The sequence below is a fragment of the Amblyomma americanum genome, chromosome 9 (assembly GCF_052857255.1).
Source record: "Amblyomma americanum isolate KBUSLIRL-KWMA chromosome 9, ASM5285725v1, whole genome shotgun sequence".
Classification (NCBI taxonomy): Eukaryota; Metazoa; Arthropoda; class Arachnida; order Ixodida; family Ixodidae; genus Amblyomma; species Amblyomma americanum.
The window spans coordinates 74,021,014-74,041,221 of record NC_135505.1 but is presented as its reverse complement, the minus strand read 5'-3'; the positions used below and the strand labels follow the sequence as shown (position 1 = coordinate 74,041,221).

Genomic DNA, 20,208 nt, shown 5'->3' with positions numbered 1-20,208 from the left:
TTTTGTTGAGGGGCTATCGCTCGTGCTATTCCGGCACAGGCGACTTCGTTAAGTGCAGGAGTGAAAATCCTTGCAAAAAAAAAAATTATGCGTTTTGGTCTTTGCTATGTTCGTTCACTGTGGGCAAATGAACGGTTATTGCCGAGAAAAATTCCAATTTTTCGCGCCTCTAAATTTAAGCTCCTGGCATCTACATAGAACTGAACTCTGCGAAGAGCCGTTGGTCGGGTCTCGCGTTGCTATCGTCTTTTCGTTGTAGGCGGGCGCTCCACCACGGCGACGTTAACACGCCCTACAACCACACTGCGCTTCCTCTCGCCTCTGTCAGCAACCGGTGGAAGGCGCTGTCTTGAGACGTCACGTGGCTGTGACGCCACCGAGTGCTTTCACAACTCTTCTCGGAGGCTGCACGTAGCCGAGAGGTAAGGACCAGCAAACCTGGCGCAGTTCGCATACGGGAAGTTCGCGCTATACACACGCTGTCCCCAAATGCGCTGCCCGCGAAACTTCAGGACGTGTGTGCACTCATGATGATTATCATCATCAGCATGTTAAGTTCAACCGCAGAAATAAAGCCTCTCACATGTCTCTCCAATTGACCCTGTCCTTTGTTAGCTGCGGCCACCTTATCCTTGCACACTTCTTAATCTCATCCGCCCAACTTGCTGCGTTTGCCTTCTCTTGGAATCCCCTCCGTTACCCTTAAGGACCGGCGGGTATCTGACGGGGTCCAGTTTTCTGGGCACTCGTGCAGTGCCGTACGTTCGGCTGGGAGGAGCACAACACCAGTGCGCGGCACTGCGCCACAGTGGAGACCGACGGTGGCGGTGCAGTCCCGTCGTGCAATGCGCGCGCGAGCAGACGACGCTATTGATGCAGAGAATTTCTCTGTACAGAGGGTGGTGGGAAGCTCCCAAGTAGAGGAAAAATAGAACAACTATTTCAAGTGGGGGCATTTTGTGAAGAATGTGGAATGTGATAGCAGCTGCAATGTATTTATTCGCGCTTCAATCACACAGGCACCGCGGTTGACAAGCCATGTGGCTTGCCGTACTTACTATCATCTTAAACGCACATTGAGGCTAGCTGAGATCGGATTGAGAATTGTGCAGAGATATTTTCGGAAGTTGCTCTATCTGAGGCTCTGCAGCGTATATATGCATCGAAACCGGCAAACATAGCAGAGATGTGTGTCCGAGAAAACGGCACCATCATAGTCGCAGTATTTCACGTGTGCATGCTCGTGGGTCCCGCGTTTTCCACCGTTTCTATAAAGCGCCTGTTGCCAGCGCGGTCCCTAGGGCTATTACTGTAGGTGATGTTGCTAGCTGTACGAATTTCTGACTGCAGATGTCGGCGTCGGCCGCTCGTAAGAACGGCCTCTGCGATATTTTGGAGTCTCGGAGGCCACGGTGAACAGCAGGCAGGAAGAGCGAAAGCACACTGCGAGTGTTTCGCATGTTCGGGTCAGTTATAAAGGGATGTGCACCTGGCGTCGTATTTTACTCACTTCCTGGGCATCGGCAAACAGGCACTGAGTTAGATACCGTTAGGATTCCATTGTATGGAGTATTCAGTGACGACAGCCACTTTGTTGCTTGTGGAGTACTGCGAAAGGCTGCAGGCGTGTCTGATGGGATTATTGTTCCCTCCTGCTCGGCCTGCACTGCTGAAGCTACGCGCTCGACAACAAAATGGCGCCCGTGACATCACCTGAATACCTCCTATATCTCCTACCCAAGCATTTTTTTCTTCTTGATTTCAAATGAGATGTGCGCACATATTTCTTTGCAAAAATGCCAACTCACGGCATAATGTGCAATGCGGGAAAGCGACATGCTGTGGAACCTTGCTATAACGGATATTAAGAGCGAACAGCGATACGTCTTGGAAGGTAGTGTAGAAGCCTATGTATTTCATATGTGGTTTTTACAACGTAAGATTATCCTTTGGCGCGATATAACGAAGACCCAGTGAACTCCGTTTTCCATTTAGTGCAGAGGAAGTCTTTTTTTTACACGATATAGAACACTGCCCAAGTGACTGCTTTTGGCAAATTTCAGTTCCCGCGTGCTCGAACCTGCTGGCAGCATATATACAGATTTTAGCGGCTGTTTCAGCAGCATGGTGAGATTATTAAAATCATGTGGCTTGGTGCGCTTGACGATATCAAGGTCCGACCGGTTTGACAAAGCCAAAGGGGGGAAAAGGAGGGTGTAATCAGTTGTTCAGAAGGCGACCACCACTGAAGCTTTCGGTCTGGCGTACGCACTCGCCTCAAGGCACTGCTGACATGCGGAGAAGTGTAGTGGTCCGGCCACGTAATTTTGTGCGGTGGGCAATGCCAACCAAGGCAACGCATCATCATCATCATAAACGCGTCTACTCCCCGGGAAAGGCCTCTCTAATATACTCCCAAATAACACTGACCGTTGCTAGAGCGGACGTCATATTCCGGTAGACTTCCTAACCTCGTCGGCCATATTACCTTCTGCCACCTTCGCTTGGAGCATTGTCCGTTGCGCTTACAGATATCCCGCCTTCGCGTTGCATGCCTTGAACTGGCCCAATTTGTTATGGTCTATTTCAACCGGGACGATATTATTCGTATTTCTTTCTTGTCCAATTCTGCTCCTTTCCTGTCTCTTAACGTTGCACCAATCATTTACTTTTCCATAGCTCGCTGCGTTGCCCGAGTGCCGACCGGTGTTAGGCCATCTGAGGGGCGTGGCTCTATTTTGAGGCGAAAGCCTTACGTGGCTCATAAGCAACGGAAACCCGGCTTCGACGTCGGCGCCCAGGAAATGCTGCCCACAAAGCCACCAGCAAAGAAGAAACAAATCTGGCGAAAGTTAGGGGAAATGAAGCAAGGTTTACCAGATTACGAGGCCAGCACGCAAGCCATTGTTGCAGTCGGTGTTCGTAGACGGGTTCCGAACTACGCGGCCGGAAGCGGAGTAGCGAGAGCCGTACGATGACGGAAAGGCTCTGCAAGTTTATTTCACATATTGTCGAATGTCACGAAGAAATAAGAGTGTCTATGGGGCACCCCTGTTTCCGAGTTTTGTAAGGCTCTCATTCCCTGAAGTCCCAAGATTGAGGTCGGCATCGCTGAGGGGGGAGTGGCCTGTCCCGTTCACTTTTGGGCAGAATCTCTCACCTCCGCACTAATGGACACGCCCCCCGACACATGTTGCGGCTGAGGGAGAGGAGGATGCCGTGGGGCCAGCGTCGACTGTCGTCAGGCAGCATGTGACGTTCCATATATGACCAGCTGGTTGTAGACGTGTGTTGCCGACATCCTGCTCTTCATAACACTCGACGCGCAAGGCGAGCACACGAGAGGTGAACCACCGACAAACGTTACCATTGTCTCCACGTCTTGTCGAGGCTATTGGGCATAATGCCCCCCTCCTCCTCCCCCATCCTCCCACACGCCGCAGCGGGGCTCGTACTTGAAGAGACACTGGAATTGGGGGCCCCTTTGCGCCCAACTTCCGCGCGCGGACCTGTTTGGTTGTTGACGGTGATTGGAGCACGGTGATTGAAAGCACACACATTCGGGTCCCCTCGGGGTGGTTCATAACGGCAGGTGATGGGCAAATCCTCGTCGAGCGGACAAAGGTCGAATTGGCAAAGGTGTGCGGGCTGATTCCAGGAGAGGCCGGCGGCCCAGGTGCCGACTGGCGCGTCAACCAAGGTAAATTTTAAATGGTAGCGAAGTTTCCATAGGAACTAATGCGTTCAAAACATGGCAGCTCATGGGATCACCAGCGCCTCTGGGTGCTGGGCTGCCAGTCAATTTCATGATTCTGTATGACTTCGCGCCGGCGTATGCTTTTGGCGCGAATGTTAAACTGCTCTTTTTATTTTTGGATCCGGCCCATCGCACTTACGAGCTCGTCCCTCTTGAGGGTTGTTGCCTTGCAGTGCAGGCCAACCTTTGCCGTTCATACTTTCTCGAGTTCCTGTTCATTGTATGCAGCTGGCAAGCAAACAGAAGTGCCTGGCAAACAAGGCAGGTCAGACAGGAAGGAAATCTTCCAGATAGGAAGACTCAGCATAATTCTTAGTGGAAACTCTTGAGCACGTATTTTGTCGCACACTGCAGCAAGGTATCACCTGTAGAGCAATGCCGTAAACGCGCAAATCGGAAGAGTGTCCAGCAAGTGTGGCTGCAACGTTCGTGATTTATTGTATCCATCGTTTAAGCGCGTAAAGTAGCTCATTGATCAAAGCACATACATAGAAACGGCCTGAAGTGCTACAACACTTCACCAGGTAAGCGTCGAAAATGTGCAGAACAACAACGTTAGGATTGCTGCAATTGGGACTACGATGACATGATATGTTGGTTCATCATTATTTATATCAGGCATAGAGTAGTTGGATTACTCTTCAGATTTGTATTTGTTCAGATAGAAGGAAATAGCTGTGTTGCTGCTACTGAGACAACGATGACATGAAATTCAAGCACATCATTATAGACATGGAGCGTAGAGCAGTCCCATTACTCTATACATTTTCTTTAGGTCAGGTGCAGGAAAATGGCTGTGCTTAGTTCGGCAAGCCAGTATGCATCCGTTGTGAAAGTTGTGAAAGTAATGTCGTGCGACACCGACGTTAGAGTCAACATTTCAGCAGCTTGCCCCAGGGCATCGGTTTTTAACGCGCCGCAAGCATATCGTATCATACAGCGCTAAGCGCTTCAAACCAAAAGTGATAAGCTAGCCACAACGGCCAAGGAGCATCTGCGTTGCACCGGCGCAACAATAGTTCACTTTGGCAGCACGCAGAACAGGAGAACACGGGCCAAGGCAAGTCGGCAACAGCGTGGTATTAATCCTACCAAACGGCAATGACAGAGGTGCGACCATCTTGGTTTAGATTAAAACATCTCGACCGACACAATTCTAGACTTGAGAGCTAACTTTACACACTTTCTCAGGCGCGCCAGTGCCGGCAGCGGGACAGCAGCGATAAGAAACTGCTTCGTATGAGTTGCTTCGTAAGCTCCAGCCACTGCGACCAGAAACCGTAACAAGGCAGGGGAAAGTCGTGCTTCCTGTCCAGCCACAGTCATTAACTAGGGGCGCAGTAAGCACGTTGCACTATAATGACAAAATTCGGCATATTGGTTTAGACAAAATGCTGTTCGGCTTATAAAATCTTGTGTTTTAATAATAATCTCTCTTGTGTCGGTGCACAACGTTCGAATTATTTGTTCATTTAACTACATGAGTGTATGGCTCGCTACAAGTTCGCTGTGGTTCAGTACCTCATGACTGCGTTTAGTTCCCGCCTTCGCCATCTTTTCAAATACGCCCTGGCACCGCATCCACCGCATGCGCGGCCATAGAGAAATAGATTCATAAAGAGCGCGCACTTGGCGAAATGTGGCCCCAGGAAATCCGTAACAGATTAGGTGGTAACCACACTGTTTAGTGGTTATAGCTACAGCTATAACCACTACTGTGTTATAGCTACAGCTTGCCGAGTGGAACTTGGTCACGTGGCCAACCACGTGATCAGCCACGGCGCCGCGCCGCCGGCAGCTGCTCCGCACCACGTGACAACATGGCGGCGCCGCCACGCTGAAGGCTCGAAACGCTACCGTAATTTAGCTATCGCTACAAAAGTAAGCGCTTCAGAAAACAAGCACCTGATGCGCCGAAAATTGCTTCTGAAGACATACAAATTGCATCCGCACATTTGTTCTCAGTGCTCCAACACACTGTGAACGATTGGTTGGATGTCCGTGTTGAAGCCGTCATGGTGCCAAACATTTCTAGAACAAAACGCACACTTGGCCGTGGAATGAAACTTACAGCTTTCGGGGGGCAGAGAATAACGTCGGGGAACGGAGGAAAGCTTGTAAATGAATGTTCTCCATGCGAGATCGGTGAAAGCATGTTTTCCTCGTTCATGTAAAAGCCTATGCTTTCCTTGACAGGCCCCTCGCTTTCGGCAGTTTGGCTTGCACGCCTCTGCACACTTTCCATGTTGATGCACTCTTTCTTGTTAAATGAGCCACCGTGGACCAATTCCAGCGCCACTGATGCTGCCAAAACGTGTCGTAACGTGGTTGTTTTATACGTGATTGTTCTTTATAGGGGATGCGGACGAAGTCTGCATTGCTTGCAACAAAACAAGTGATGCTCCTGATGACCTTATAAGATGCAAAGAACGTCAGTACCCTTATCATGTACAAGGCCGTTCCGGAATTCCCGAGTCGGGTAAAGCATTGAGTGCTCGTTCGCGTAAAGCGTTCCTCTGCCCAACATGTAAAACGGGAGCTGCTCGTGGCGGAAAAATGCTCCCCGCTGCCGACGCTCCTCCATTCGACGTGGTCGCTGGTTTTCTTCAGCTCAGCCAAAAACTGGATAGCCTAATGCCGTTGAAAGATAAGGTAGACAACATTGAGCAGTCAGTCCAGACAATGTCCGACCATTTCGATGAAATCATGAAGCGTGTTGATAACCAAGAAAAACAAATCGCGCACCTGCGGAAAAGAATGGCACAGGTCGAAAATACGCGATTTGAAGAACAAATTTGTCAGCTTAATACCGACTTGGACGAGCTGGAATTCCGAAGCAGCAAAAAGAATACAGAAATTGATGGCATTTCTAAAACCAAGCGTGACGACCTCGTAGCCGAAAGTGAACGAAGGGACTAAAGAAATCAATGTTGCTGAGCTTAGTGAGAGTGACATTGAGGCATGTCACCGGCTTCCTGCAAAAATCGATAAGGTACCAGCCATTATTGTTCGGTTTCAACGACAAGCACAAAGAGACCAATGCCTCCAAGAATGAATGAATGAATAAAACTTTATTTTCGTTTCTTTGGGTTTAGCGGATTCCGGACGTCTTCATCTTCCGAGTTCCAATGGTCGGTGCCCTCATTCCAGGGCCCCGCTGAGCTTTGCCACCTCGCTTGCGTGCTGCACGAGTCCTCTCTGGACTTCCAGCTCGCTGCTGGTGAGCAGGCCCTCCCACTGTTCCGCACTGGGCTTTTCTGGTTTATGGAATGCATAGTTGTGTCTACATTCCCATGTAGTATGATATAGCGGGGGGGGGGGGGGGTTGCAGTTGTCATTGTATTGTCCTGGATACATCTTATGTAGTGTGTGTAGGTTTGTAAAGGTACCTGTTTTTAATCTTCGCCATCCCACTGCCTCGTGCTGCGTCAGCAACGGGTCTGGTCAGTCTCCTTCCTCTGTGGTAATTTAGTATTTCTGCATATGTGGGTTCTACCGTTGTGGTATGTTCCTGTGACTCCGTTGTGTCTGCTCGGTGGGTCATCTCGCGAGCTAGACTGTCTCCCCTCAGGTTCCCTTCCACTCCGGCGTGTCCCGGTATCCAGAAAATTTTGTGTTGTAATGATGTATTGGGAGGCCCTGTCTGGAGGATGATTTGCAGTGCTCCCTTCTATATTCTTCCCGCCGTGTAGCTTCTACACGCGGCTTTCGAGTCCGCCAGAATCGTGAGTGATTTATTTAGTCGGTTCCCTTCAGCTACTGCCAGAGCTACGGCAACTTCTTCCCCATCGGTTACCGAACACTTTTTGTTGTTATACACGTGACCGCCTCTAGGCTCTGGTTGACGACCACTGATGTAACTCTATGTTCTTTGGTGTCCCATTTCCACGGATACAGGCCTGCATCCGTGTACACCGTGTTTTCTTTGGTAGCTAGGTGTTTTTCTACGTACTCTGCCCTAGCGGCCCGTCTAGCCGCGTGCAGGTTTGGGTCCATGTTTCTCGGTAAGGGGTAGACTCTGAGACTCTGATGGTTTGTCTGACTTCTTTTGGTATGTTTGCTATTCTGCCTTCTGTTTCTTTACTGCTATACCCTAACCTGCGGAGGAGCGCACGGCCGGTGGTCGACTGCTGGAGTCTGGAGTTGGCTGGTTCCTCTAGCCCTGACGTATTCCTCCACGCATGTCGCTGCTTTCTGCAATAATTCTTCTTTTCGGCCAAGTGACCCTTGGTCGACCCAGACAGTGATGTCATCCGCATACATGGCATGCTGGATACCTTCGATCTTGCTCAGCTTGCGTGCGAGGCCGATCATTGCCATGTTGAACAGGACCGGTGAGATCACCGATACTTGTGGAGTTCCTTTGTTTGGTGTGTTAAATGTTTCTCTTCTTAGGTCTCCCAGTCCCACCATGGCCGTGCGGTTTGACAGGAAGGCCCTTACATAGTTGTGGATTCTTCTCCCACACCTGGTATTGTTGATTCCTTCCATGATTGCTTCATGACTGACGTTGTCAAAAGCACCCTTGATGTCCAGGGCCATTACGATGTTTTCTCCTGTTTTGGGAATTGTCTATTATTTCCTCTTTGATTTGTAGGAGGATGTCTTGGGTTGACAAGTTTGCTCTGAAGCCGAACATACTTTGGAGGTATTGTTCCTCGTCTTCAAGGTGTTGCTGTATTCTTTTCGTGATGACCCTTTCGTAGAGTTTGCCTAGACATGATGTTAACGAGATGGGTCTTAGGTTTTAAGAAAATGTTTGGTAGAGAAAGGCAAAAACGTGCACGTCTGTGAAAACCTGATTCGAAGAACGAAATGGCTGCTTCTGCAAACTAAAGATTGAGCTAAGAAAAACAATTTCCGGTTTGTTTGGTGCTCAAACGGGAAAATGTTTGTAGGGAAGGTGATTCTGTTCAGATCATTCCAGATGAGAATGACCTTGTTGATCCGGTGCCGTGAATAGGTACCGTTTGTGAATGTTGCATGATGGCGCCGGACACGTACCCTCTCCGGTCCGAAATCGGTAGCAGCGTTTGTTTTGAATTGAAAAGCCCGTCGATACTCAGATGTTTTCATCTAAACGCCAGGTCAGTTAGGAACAAGCGAGATGACATCTCTATCTTGTTAAGTAGCTTTGGCGTCCCTTTCGATGTATAATTATGATCTCGGAGACCTGGCTGACCGACAGCGATACCTTTGAATTGCCTTCATTTTCAACATTTCCTTTAAATTGAAAAACCTCTCGTGGAGGTGGTGTACGCATACTTGTTAATGCCCACTTTCAGTGGGAAATTTTAAACCTTTTGTGTTACCTGTTGGATGACGTTGAAATCCTTTGAGTTAAACCAGGAAACATTGTAATGTCTGTGGTGTACAGGCCACCGTCTCGTGGCATGCTTATGTTTCTTGAAACAATAGAATCTTATTTAGGTTTTGTAATTAGGAATAAATACGGTGTAATCATTGGAGGCGATTTTAACATAGATATGTCATGTTCAACGAGCAGCAGTGTGAATTTTGATGTCTTACAAATATGATAACCAGAGCAACCCATTTAACTCCAAATTCCCAAACATGCATATATCTATTCTTAACAAATATTGATTCTGCACTTACTCACTCAGGAGTTACATGCTGTGACATAAGTGACCATATGGGCGTATATTTGTTTTTCCAGAAGGAGGTTCTGAAGCGCGACCCTCGTGAGAAAGTTATGTGCCAGTGTATAACAGAAAGAGCTTTAGAAAGATTTCGAGCGCATATTCTAGGTGTGGACTGGTGCGATATATACAAAGAGGCCAGTGCGGAGAGTGCTCATGACTTATTCCTTGACCACTTTACTCATGCTTACAACATATACTTTGTTTCAAAAATAAAGAGGCTAGCGAAAACAATAAGAAAGCCATGGATATCACGCAACTGAATACGCGTACTTAAGAAAAGCACAAACTATATCAGCTATTCATTCACATCAAGGATATCCTTATTTTTGACCGCTTCAAGAAGTATAGAAATAAACTCTGACATACGAGTAGCAAAATTGAGGTATTACGAGAACTACTTCGCAGATACATGTAATCACCCTGATAAACTCTAGCGTAAAACCCGGTCACTTGACTCTGGCGCTTCACAGTCTGGTAAACCCGATAAAATTACTAAAAATGGCATAGAATACACAGGTAACCATCTCGCAGAAGAGTTTAATAAGTATTTTACTCCTGCGTTGAACCCCTCTGCTTTTACATCTCACATATCCATTGACAGGCGTGCAATTCTTTGTTCCTCGAACCTGTCTCTGCCAGAGAAATTTTGTCCACTTTTAGTGACCTAAAGAACAGTACCTCGTGTGATGAGGATAATATTCAGATGCGTTCAGTTAAATATGTTATCGACATCATCGCTGCGCCATTGGAGCACATATACAACCTATGCAGAGAAACTTTCACCTTCGGTGCAAGACGGCAGATTCCTAGAGTAGCAGTCATATACAAAAAAGTTAACAAAAACAGTTTTGGGAACTATCGACCAATTAGTATTTTGCTCGTATTCTCCAAAGCGTTCGAGAAACTGATTCTCAAACGTGTTGAAAGCTTTTTAAATAAACACGCCATAATTACCGACTGCCATTATGGCTTCAGAAAAAACCGGGCAACGGAACTTGCTCTTTTATACCACAAGGAATATATAGAAAGAAATTTTGAAAATAGGAACCTGGTATTGTGAATTTTCTTAGATTACAGCAAAGCATTTGATTGCATAAACCATATCATCTTGTTGGAAAAACTTGAATCTTATGGAATTAGAGGCCCAGCGTTAGTCTTACTTAAATCTTACTTGTCCAATAGAAAACAGTATGTCCAAATAAATGAATACAAGTCAACTCTTCGAACAGTCACCTGCGGAGTGCCCCAAGGAAGTATCCTTGGACCATTGCTATTGAACCTGTATATTAACTACATCATTAGTGTGGATAATAACGCTCGCTTTATAATTTACGCTGATGACACCACTTTCTTTTTATCCGACGGTTCTAGTAGTAAGTTACTGGAAAATGCAATCATACTCCTGGAAAAAATGATGGCATGGTCTGATAATAATCTTCTTTCAGTTAATGTAACAAAATCTAAGGTCATACTCTTTCATCCAAAAAAATCAAAGTGCAGCGAATTTATTGAGCTACGTTACAACCGAGACCAGATTGAGTTAGTAAAGTCATTGAAATCGCTTGGCGTAATATTCACCGAAGATATGCAATGGGATGACCACATAAATCATATAGCATTAAAGACATCTCGAGCCATAGGATTTATGACACGTTTTAAATGTTGTCTCCCACAAAAGGTAAAACCTCTGTTGTATCGTGCATTGTTTCGCTCACATCTAAACTACTGTTCATTAGTATGGGATACTGCTACACGAACGAGTCTGAAAAAACTTGCTGTTCTTGAAAACAGGGCCCTCAGAATTGTTCATAACCTCCCAAATAGACACTCAACTAAAAAATTATTTTCCAGGCACTAGATTATTAACGTTTTCAACCTGTATGCTTATAAACTATTGCGCACCTATAAAATAGAACAAAGGAGATGCATAACAAATATATATGACTTAACCCCGATTCAGCTATTTCAGTGCGCATACCCACGCCGTCGGAAACCACACTGTGCAGTACCCCTAGTGAGAACAAACTACGGACGCCAAATGCTAACATTCCAACTTCCCTCACTCCTGAATAGATTAATTGCTGCAAATATTGACATAGGAAACATTAGCTCCTCTGACCTCCTCGACTACGTTATTTCTGAAGCCACGTTTTCCTAGTATTCATAGTGTAAACATTTTTTTGTCATGTATTGCTTGCTCTTGTTGTTATAATCTTTATAACAGCGTTTTTTCTCTTTCTTGTTGTTTTTATTGCTATTGCTTCAACCCGTATTTATTTTTTACCCGCACTGGTGATTGTGTATTTGTCTGTTCACAGAAGTGACGTCGCATGCCACTGCCCACTTGCTGTAGAGGGGGTGGGGACCTTGTCAAGCGATAACCGCTTTTATCGCCATCCCCTCCAGTACTCTATGGTGATGGAAGTAGATTATTATTATTATTATTATTATTATTATTATTATTATTATTATTATTATTATTATTATTATTATTATTATTATTATAATTTAACCAATTTAATGGGTCCGAAACCCGGCGAATCGTATTAACGCACGTAAAATGTGACCTTCTCCGCCCGCCCGCACTGGAGCACTGAAGTGGGGAGGGGGGGGGGGCACTCAGCAGCAAGGGCGGTTCTTAAATTGTCACGTGGTACGTGCATCAGAGAATGTCGCGGTTAGATTGACGTCCCGATGTGCCCTCCAGCAAGTGCGCGGTTTTCGAACAGCGTGAGGTATGGCCGAAAGTATTCGAGCCACAGCGGCCAGGGTTATTATGTTTTCATGCTTCAGAAAACGGATGTGGCTAATAATAACGGCCGGCACTAAATATCTAACTGCAATCAGCTAGACGCCTAATAATATTTGTTAAAATTTAACTAGAATTTAGCTAATCTCTTTACTATGTCAGCGGTCGCATTACTTGCACGCCACGCGGACCCATCACGCCAGCACAAGACACTTAACGCTCCTTCGCAGCGACCACGAGGCGTCCCTCTTCCGGCTCTCTTTCCGGCTCACGAGGTGAGCGCCGAGCGGAACGACGCCTGGGGGGGGGGGACTGCTTTCGAGCCACGCTGACTGGGGATCGGCTGCACATTCATTCTGAATCATGTCTAAACACAGACCCCGTGGCCCAAGGCACACGACTCCGCGCCACATAAACCACGCGTTCACGAGGGCTGCCCGCGCCCGTACTCCGAACTCCTAAATCTCCCAAGCCTCGGCATCACGCGAGCGACGAACAACGACGTAACGTGAGCCGTCGACAGGCGCGCTGCGAGACTCCGAGCTTCGAGCGAGAGCATTTTCCCAGGGAGACCAACGAGAGACGCCGACGAAACGAGACGCGTCAGCACGGTCCTCCCAGCTCTGCAGATCCTTCGAACCTACTACGTATTAATGAACCAGTTCGTTTTACCCTTGTATCCGTAAGCTCGAATAAACCAGTTTGCTTTTAATCGAGAAGAATCCGGCCACTTCCTCGCTGACAACTAGTTACAATAAATCGTCCGGTTTGTGACGTTCGCCAAGAATAGTATTACAATGCCGCAGAAAGCTTCTCTTTACCTCAAAGAACTATTATTAAACGTTAGTGGCCGGCTTCCCTGAAACACCTGGTATATCTGATTAGTACCGAACTACTCGAGAAATTCAGCGAAACTTTGATTCGAAGGTGTGTGCTCATAGGCCACTTGGACCACTTGATAGCATATCGCATCTCTTGGGCGTCTCATCGAAAAATGGTGCGTCACGAGAACTGAGTCTGCTGTGTGCCGTCCCGAAAAAGCCACGTCGGCGCTGCAGAGCCGCCGGCCGACGCAGCTCATCGGATTACAGTCGCCGACTGCGTGCAGCGGCGGCGCGATTGCAGCCTCGACGATAGACAAAACAAAAGCCAAGTAGGAACGATGAGAGCGCGCTCTGGGGGCGGAAAAATCCCGTCGCACAGATCCCCGAGCAACAAGAGCGCGCGGTGCGCAATGCCTTCCGGAAGCATGCAGTACACCCTGGTCGGGTTCTCCGCAGAGCTGGACTGGAGGCCCCTGCGTTTCGTGAAGCCCATTCCACCGCACAGGGTGTGCGAAGCCTGTGGCCTGGTGCGCAACAGAGCGGCAGTGCTTCCATGCAGGCACACACTGTGCGAGTCTTGCTACGAGCTGAGCACTCGTCATGGCGGGCGCGTGTGTCCCCTGGACGGTCTCCAGTGCGAGGAGGAAGACGTCGACCTGAAGGAGTTTCCCGTCCAGGAGCTGCTAAGGAGAGAGGTATGCGTGGGGAGGGGTGCAAAGGGACCGCAGTGCTACTGTGTATAATTTACTGGCGACTTTGTTGTCTAAGAACACCGTATCTGTCCAGAGGCAGAGAAGAGATATTAAGTACCTCATGTGTTCGTGCTCCAATAGGGAAAAAAAACCGTCTAAAATCCTTCTATCAGTCCTTGTGCTTTGGAATGAATGTTGCATTATAGACCGTTGAGAATTTTGGCTTTTTGTCTCAGCAGTGTTGAATGACTCTGACTGAGCGGAGGTTCACAGCCACGTGTATCCAAGATTTAGGTAAGACTCCTATACCACGGAAAGCTAGGTGCAACTAATAGCGTGGAATCATATGATCCAGCTGTACGTTAGTTGCATATACGGTTGTAAAATTGCTACATTATCTAGTGAAAGAACATACTGCCTTGTGCCCGCATTTCTTATACCTCCAGCAGGAAACGGAGTGGTTGGAACTTTTTTGTATGCATTTATTGCGGCAAAATGTCAGAGCTCGCTGAAGTGGTCTAGTCAGGCTGTCTCACCGGAAGCAGAGATTTACCTGGGGACCAAAGTGGTTGCCTCGAAGTCGCTGCATGAAGGGATATGTTGCTGTTTTGTTCATGCAAATTCAAGCAAAAGGCGCCGTCGTCGAAAGAGATTTGCCTGATAACAGGTTCACGAAGCACTGGTCAAGCTTGACGATTTCCTCATCGAGCTTGCGTTGTTTTCGTTGCTCGGGAATTTCGTGCCCTCTGTCAGCCTTTGCAGCAGTTGATATAGCGGCTAAATCATCGCAACCGTTTTTTTTCCCTTCATGCTTTGCTTCAGGTTTCTTTATGCAATCAGCGCTACACCTTCTGCGCCATGCACCCCGACAAGTGACGAGGTAAAGCTTGGCTGAATCGCCGACGGCAGTTCTAGACTACGTTACGCTGTTTCCTCAAGGCCAGGTTATGCCAACTTGCTTGAGACGAGGAGACAGGTTACCAATTTTTTCTTAAACCATTCCTTGTTCTGTGAGTTTTTCTATAAGCGCCGCACTGGACTGTGGATAGGCGTGTTGTGTGCAATTCTTTAAAACATGAACTGGTGGGCGAGTTGGTCAGACATAGTTCTTGTAAACCAGCGCAACGGCTCGAAGCCCAACAGAAAGGGACAGAACACAGCGCTGACATGTTTTGCGCTCAACATGCCTCTTAAGCATCAGTTGCACTAGCAACCCTTCAGTTATGCACTCGTGGGCAACGTCCAGATGTATTAAGCAAGTTTTTGTGTGTAATTTCGCCGGAGCTCATTTCTAACCTTGGGCAGACCCACGAAAGAAGTTCTGTGCAAAATATGCATTTAACACTTGCCTATTCTGCCAAATGTTACTCGTAGTTGTACTTTTGCTCTTCAGCCAGAATTCAAAATTAAAAAATAAATACATCGACGCTGGGGGCGATAATCACATAAGGCGTGAGCTGTCGTAACCGCGCATAATTTAAATCTAACCCTTTTACTTATTCCTTTCCTTCATGTGGTATAGGGGCCGTCCCCTGCTGGCTGCATGCAACTTACGAGGGGTGTTTCAAAGCGCGCTAGGCGGCGTCGCTAGACTGAGCTTGCCAAAAAATGACGACAAATGTTGCACGATACGCAAGGAGTGCAGTTTGAGGGGACGCTCACGTGACTGCGGAGCATACCGGGGTGTTGACGAGCGGCGGGAAGTGCTGTCTAAACGGCACTCGCTGTAAACTTAAATGACTGTGCTCTAAAGGGCACCGCACCAGCCAAGTCAGTTTGCGGAATGTGGAGCTCGACGTCACAAAATTGCTCAAGTGCAATTAGCTAGGCTGTTTTTGACCGCCGTGTCGCATATAGCCCGTTCATAAATAAGAAAGAAGGGAACAAATTCTTGGCACATGCCAGGAGACGCAGTGACGATTGCTGAGAATACGACCCATGTTTTAATCTTGCAGGTGAAATGTTGGAACGAAGGAAGTGCCTGCAGTGCAGTTCTACCTGCATCGCAGATCGGCCAGCACTTCCGTCGTGAATGTCGGCACCATTCCATTCGCTGCCCAAAGTGTACGGCCAGAGTTCTTTGCACTGATGTGTGCGCGCACTTGGAGTCGGAGTGCTGCACTACAACTGCGACGCCTGCTGGATTGGAATGCCAGGGGGATTCAGGCCGCAAGGAGGAGACGGCGCTGCTGACATCCCCCATGCAATCCTTAGAAGCGCAGGCCGGTGAACTGAAGGCGCTTATGGAGCGTGTGCTCGTGGCAACTGGCGCCAATGGCGACCGACTCAACGAAGTAGTTCACGGGGTGAACAGCTGCCAAGAAACACTGAGAGAGGAACTGAGACTGGGCATGAGTAATGTGAAGGACACTTTAAGCAAAGAAGGGGTACAAGCCAGAACAGAGCATCGTGACTCCGTGAAAAAATACCGGGATGAAATAGCCGCGGTGTTCACCTGCCAAAAAACACTGAGAGAAGAACTCAGACTGGGCATCAGCAGCGTTAAAGACATATTGAGGCAAGAAGTCGTACAAGTCAGATCAGAGCATCGTGAGTCTTTGAAAAAGTGCTCGGATGAAATTACCGCGTTCAGAGAGGACACGAAAGGCCGTTTCATTGCTAGCTGTGAGACTATGAACGCCATTGCCAACTGCACACATTCGATAGAAAAGCTACTTGAACGCGAGCTGACAGAAAAGGCCAGAGGAAAGCGCGTCTGTGGCGCACAGGTTGCAGGAGGCGCCGAGGGGGCCACGCAACAAGCGGGAGAAAGCAGCAGTGCAATGGGCCGCATGGACAAAGCAGTGTCCAAACAACCTGACCCACAGGCATCTGTGTGCGAGTTTGTCGTCAAGGGTGTCAGATCACTCAAAGAAAAAACACGGCAGCGAGGTTGGGCTGATTATGAGAGCGAGCGTGTATACCTCCGAGGCTACTGCATGTCCCCCAGTTTCCGCTTCTTCCACTTGTCGAGTGGAATTACACAGATGCGTGCGTTCTTCCGCCTGCGCCAGGGTGACATGGACGACGTTGTTCACTGGCCGTTCCAGCCGAGATTCAAACTTCGTGTCGTGCATCCAAAGAGAGGAGAAGAACGGGAGCGCGAAGAAGATGTGTTTGGTTCCCGTCCACCACTTCAACGGCCGCAAGAGGGACGTGCACAATATCTATATGAGACTTCTTTAATTTTTTATCTCGAGGATCTCATCAGCGGGGGTTACGTGGAAAACGACCAGCTTCGGCTGAAGTTGGAGCTGCTTCCGTGATTTAAGCCGGAATGTGTGTACAGCGACCACGTCAGCATCGCTGCGATGGAGCTCCGTGGACACACACATATAGAAGTGGGATCTTAAGGAGAAATAAAAATAAAATGTCCTGCCTGGTGGTTGTTGATTTAGCATTGTACGCGAACCTACCAGAATTGCCGAAACCTTAGCGACCATGAACTTGATTCTCTTTGTATTTGACATTTTTACCCAAGTTACTTAAAAATTATATGGTATGTTCTCGTTTCTGAATGAACCGTGTCGGTACCGTATTTAATTTGCGTTTGGTAGAAGCAGATTGTTTACTGTGGTTGGTATTCATGCAAGCTTTGTAATACACAGGCTTCGGGAGCATTAGCATAACACATGAAATTCAGGATATGTTTTTTTGCCCGTTGACAACCACGGGTAGCTTTCCCTCATTCTTTTTTGTCCCGTCGAGACGCGTATTTGTGGCACGGACAAGCAGGCCGTCCAGACGGGCGTGTTCCCTGTATACGAAATACGCTATGCGTGTTGATGTACTGATGTACGCGTTGGGTGCATCTTAACATATGGGGGCTAGAATCTTTCTACTCTTACTTTATTTGCCAATTTCGTCCTTCGAGTGCAAAAAAAAAAAGGAAATTCAAAGGACGGTTCATCTCCGGCTTAAAGGAATGGCGCGAGAGGGTAGTGGGTTAGGCTTTCCATTTTGAGCAGTTTCACACTTTTGAACGCATTTTTCATCTTTTTTCTGATTGTTTCAATTAATTCATCAATTACACGCCTTAAAGTTATCAGCATCAAGCATTGCCTTTTCATTATGAGCATTTCGACACCTTTGGAGCGCCGTTGATAATTTTTATTTGTAAGTTTCTTAATTATTGAAATATGTAAAATGATTTCATTAACTGCTCACCTCCTATCACATACCGATCAATCATCAATCAAAAGAACCGGAAATTACCATCATACGATTTTTCTTACACAGCCGTCCATTATTCATCGCCGATTCAAATCCGTGCCGCGAGCTAGGCTGTAAGTTATGTAAGTTTATGCTGCACGAAACGGTGAATCGTATGCCACCACCGAGAACATTCTGCGGCAAAACGGTTGGCATGGCGCGATTTTTGTTTTGCGCAGCCCGTCATTATTTTCGACACGTGGTGCCGACTAGGTCACGGCTTTTCGACCGAACCAGCTGTATGCGCTGTCACGTAAAAAATTTGGTCACTTTAGAATCATACATGGGAAAAGAATAATATAGACGAGTGAAGAGTGTATTGCGTTAAGAAGTTTACCACAAAGCTCAGCTTATCCAAAGTAAGCTAAGCATTCGTAATTTAAAATGCTGTAACTACTGTGTCCTCACGTGACATCAGCGAATATGTTAGGACAGCGCAGCGGGTCCTACGCTCGGTGGTTCTGAGGATGTGTCTCAATGATCGAGCTGCCATGAAACAGCAGAGGGACAACTGAACCTGGTGAAGCAGTGCAGCCGCTTGAATATAAAATGACAGAGAGATAAACACCGCCACGAATTTTCCGGCATGAGTGTGCGTACATGGGTATAATCGATGTTAGGCAAGCTGAGGGCTGCGGCTGTATTTTGCATCGTTGTACCTTCCGTGCGCGGAGTCTTCTTAGTTCGTCCATAACTGCAGTCCCACCTGTGATTGAAATGGCTCCGAGAGTGTCATGAGGGGGGAGGAGCGGTTTTGTTGAGGGGCTATCGCTCGTGCTATTCCGGCACAGGCGACTTCGTTAAATGCAGGAGTGAAAATCCATGCGAAATAAATTTTTATTTGTTTTAGCCGGTGTTTTGTTGGCTCCCCGTGGGCTAATGAGTGGTTGTGGCTCCTGGCGTCTACACCTAAATGAACTCTGAGAAGACCCATTGCTCGCGTCTCGCGCTTCTCTCGTCTTTTCGTTGGAGGCGGCCGCTTCACCGTGGTAATATTACCCCCCCCCCCCCCCCCTACAACCGCCCTGAGCTCTGCTCTTAGTCTTGCCTTTGTCAGTAACAGGTGGAACGAGCTGTCTTGAGGTGTCGCCTGACTCTGACGTCACAGAGTGGTTCACAACTCCTCTCGGACGCTGCAAACAGCCCCGATCTGAGGACTAGCAAACGTCGGAGAATTTGAATACGGGAAGTTCGCGCTATGCAGACGTTGTCCCCAAATGCACGTCATGCGAAAATTCAGGTGTGTGTGCACTCATGAAGATAATCATCATCAGCGTGTTTACGCCCAGAGAGAGGGAGAGATCAAAACGTTTATTAGGTGGGCCCTCATTGCAGGAGCCAGTATTGACTTTTGTCTCCTCTCTTGCACGGCCCACCAGCGAAAGCTAGTCCTCCGAATGTGAGCCGGACAGCGCCGCCTCCCAGTCCTCAGTTGTTGGGTTATTCAATCTTGGTATGTTTACGCCCACTGCAGAGATAAGGCCCCTCCCGTGTCTCTCCGCTTAACCCTGTCCTGTCCCAGCTACGGCCATTGTATCCTCGCAAACTTCTTCATCTCTTCCGCCCAGCTGATTTTCTGTCGCCGCTGCTGTGCTCGCCATCTATTGGTACCACAATCCGTTACCCGTAAAGGGGCCCTGAGACACGTTCTGAAGAGAGCACATGAACTCTCGCAGTCACTCCACTGTGTTCTCATGAAATCCTGAGTCAAATAATACACTTCCACTCGCAGCAGAGGAGCCACAATCACGCGGTCAAGTTGTCGAGCCCTTCCCGGCAACTTTTTCATGCTCGCACCCTCCTCTGCTGCTCGCACCTGCGTATACAAGTTGAGAGGTGGGTGTTGGTTAGATTCTTTCAGACGTGAGGCAGCTACCGTGCACCATGACCGCGGCCAATAAGCCGCGTAGTCAGGAAGTTCTGCTCCCAGAGGTGGGGCCGGCCGTGGAGCGCCGACCTTCCAGCGTGCAAAAAGTGGCGAGAGGAGAGGGAAAGGCGCGAGGACGCTGAAATTCAAAAATTGGCCATAGATAAAGCAGCTTTTATAAAGCGCATTAAAAAAGTTCTTGAAGGACAATATTCGTGAACCGGTGTGCTTTAACATCCCAGGCGTATTGCGACTATAATTATTAGAGCCCCTTCGGTTATCTTGACTTCGCATCACATGCCCTACGCACGTGCACTTCTTCCTCATGATTTCGACTGGGCTGTGCAGATATATTTCCCGGCAAAAAAATACCAACTAGCGGCATGCTGCGCAATGCGGGAAGGAGACATGCAGCACTACTTTGTTACACCGGAACGTTTTATT

The 20,208-nt window shown here is 47.9% G+C and overlaps 1 protein-coding gene across 1 annotated transcript in view; it reads left to right on the top strand.

The window, feature by feature from the left end:
* Positions 1–17,081, top strand: part of LOC144105322 (uncharacterized) — a 29,741-nt gene extending 12,660 nt beyond the window's left edge. The window contains exon 2 of the mRNA XM_077638457.1: positions 15,641–17,081. Within this exon, the coding sequence (XP_077494583.1) occupies positions 15,641–16,951 (1,311 nt within the window). The 3' untranslated portion in view covers positions 16,952–17,081. The remainder of the gene's footprint in view (positions 1–15,640) is intronic.
* Positions 17,082–20,208: the final 3,127 nt, after the last annotated feature.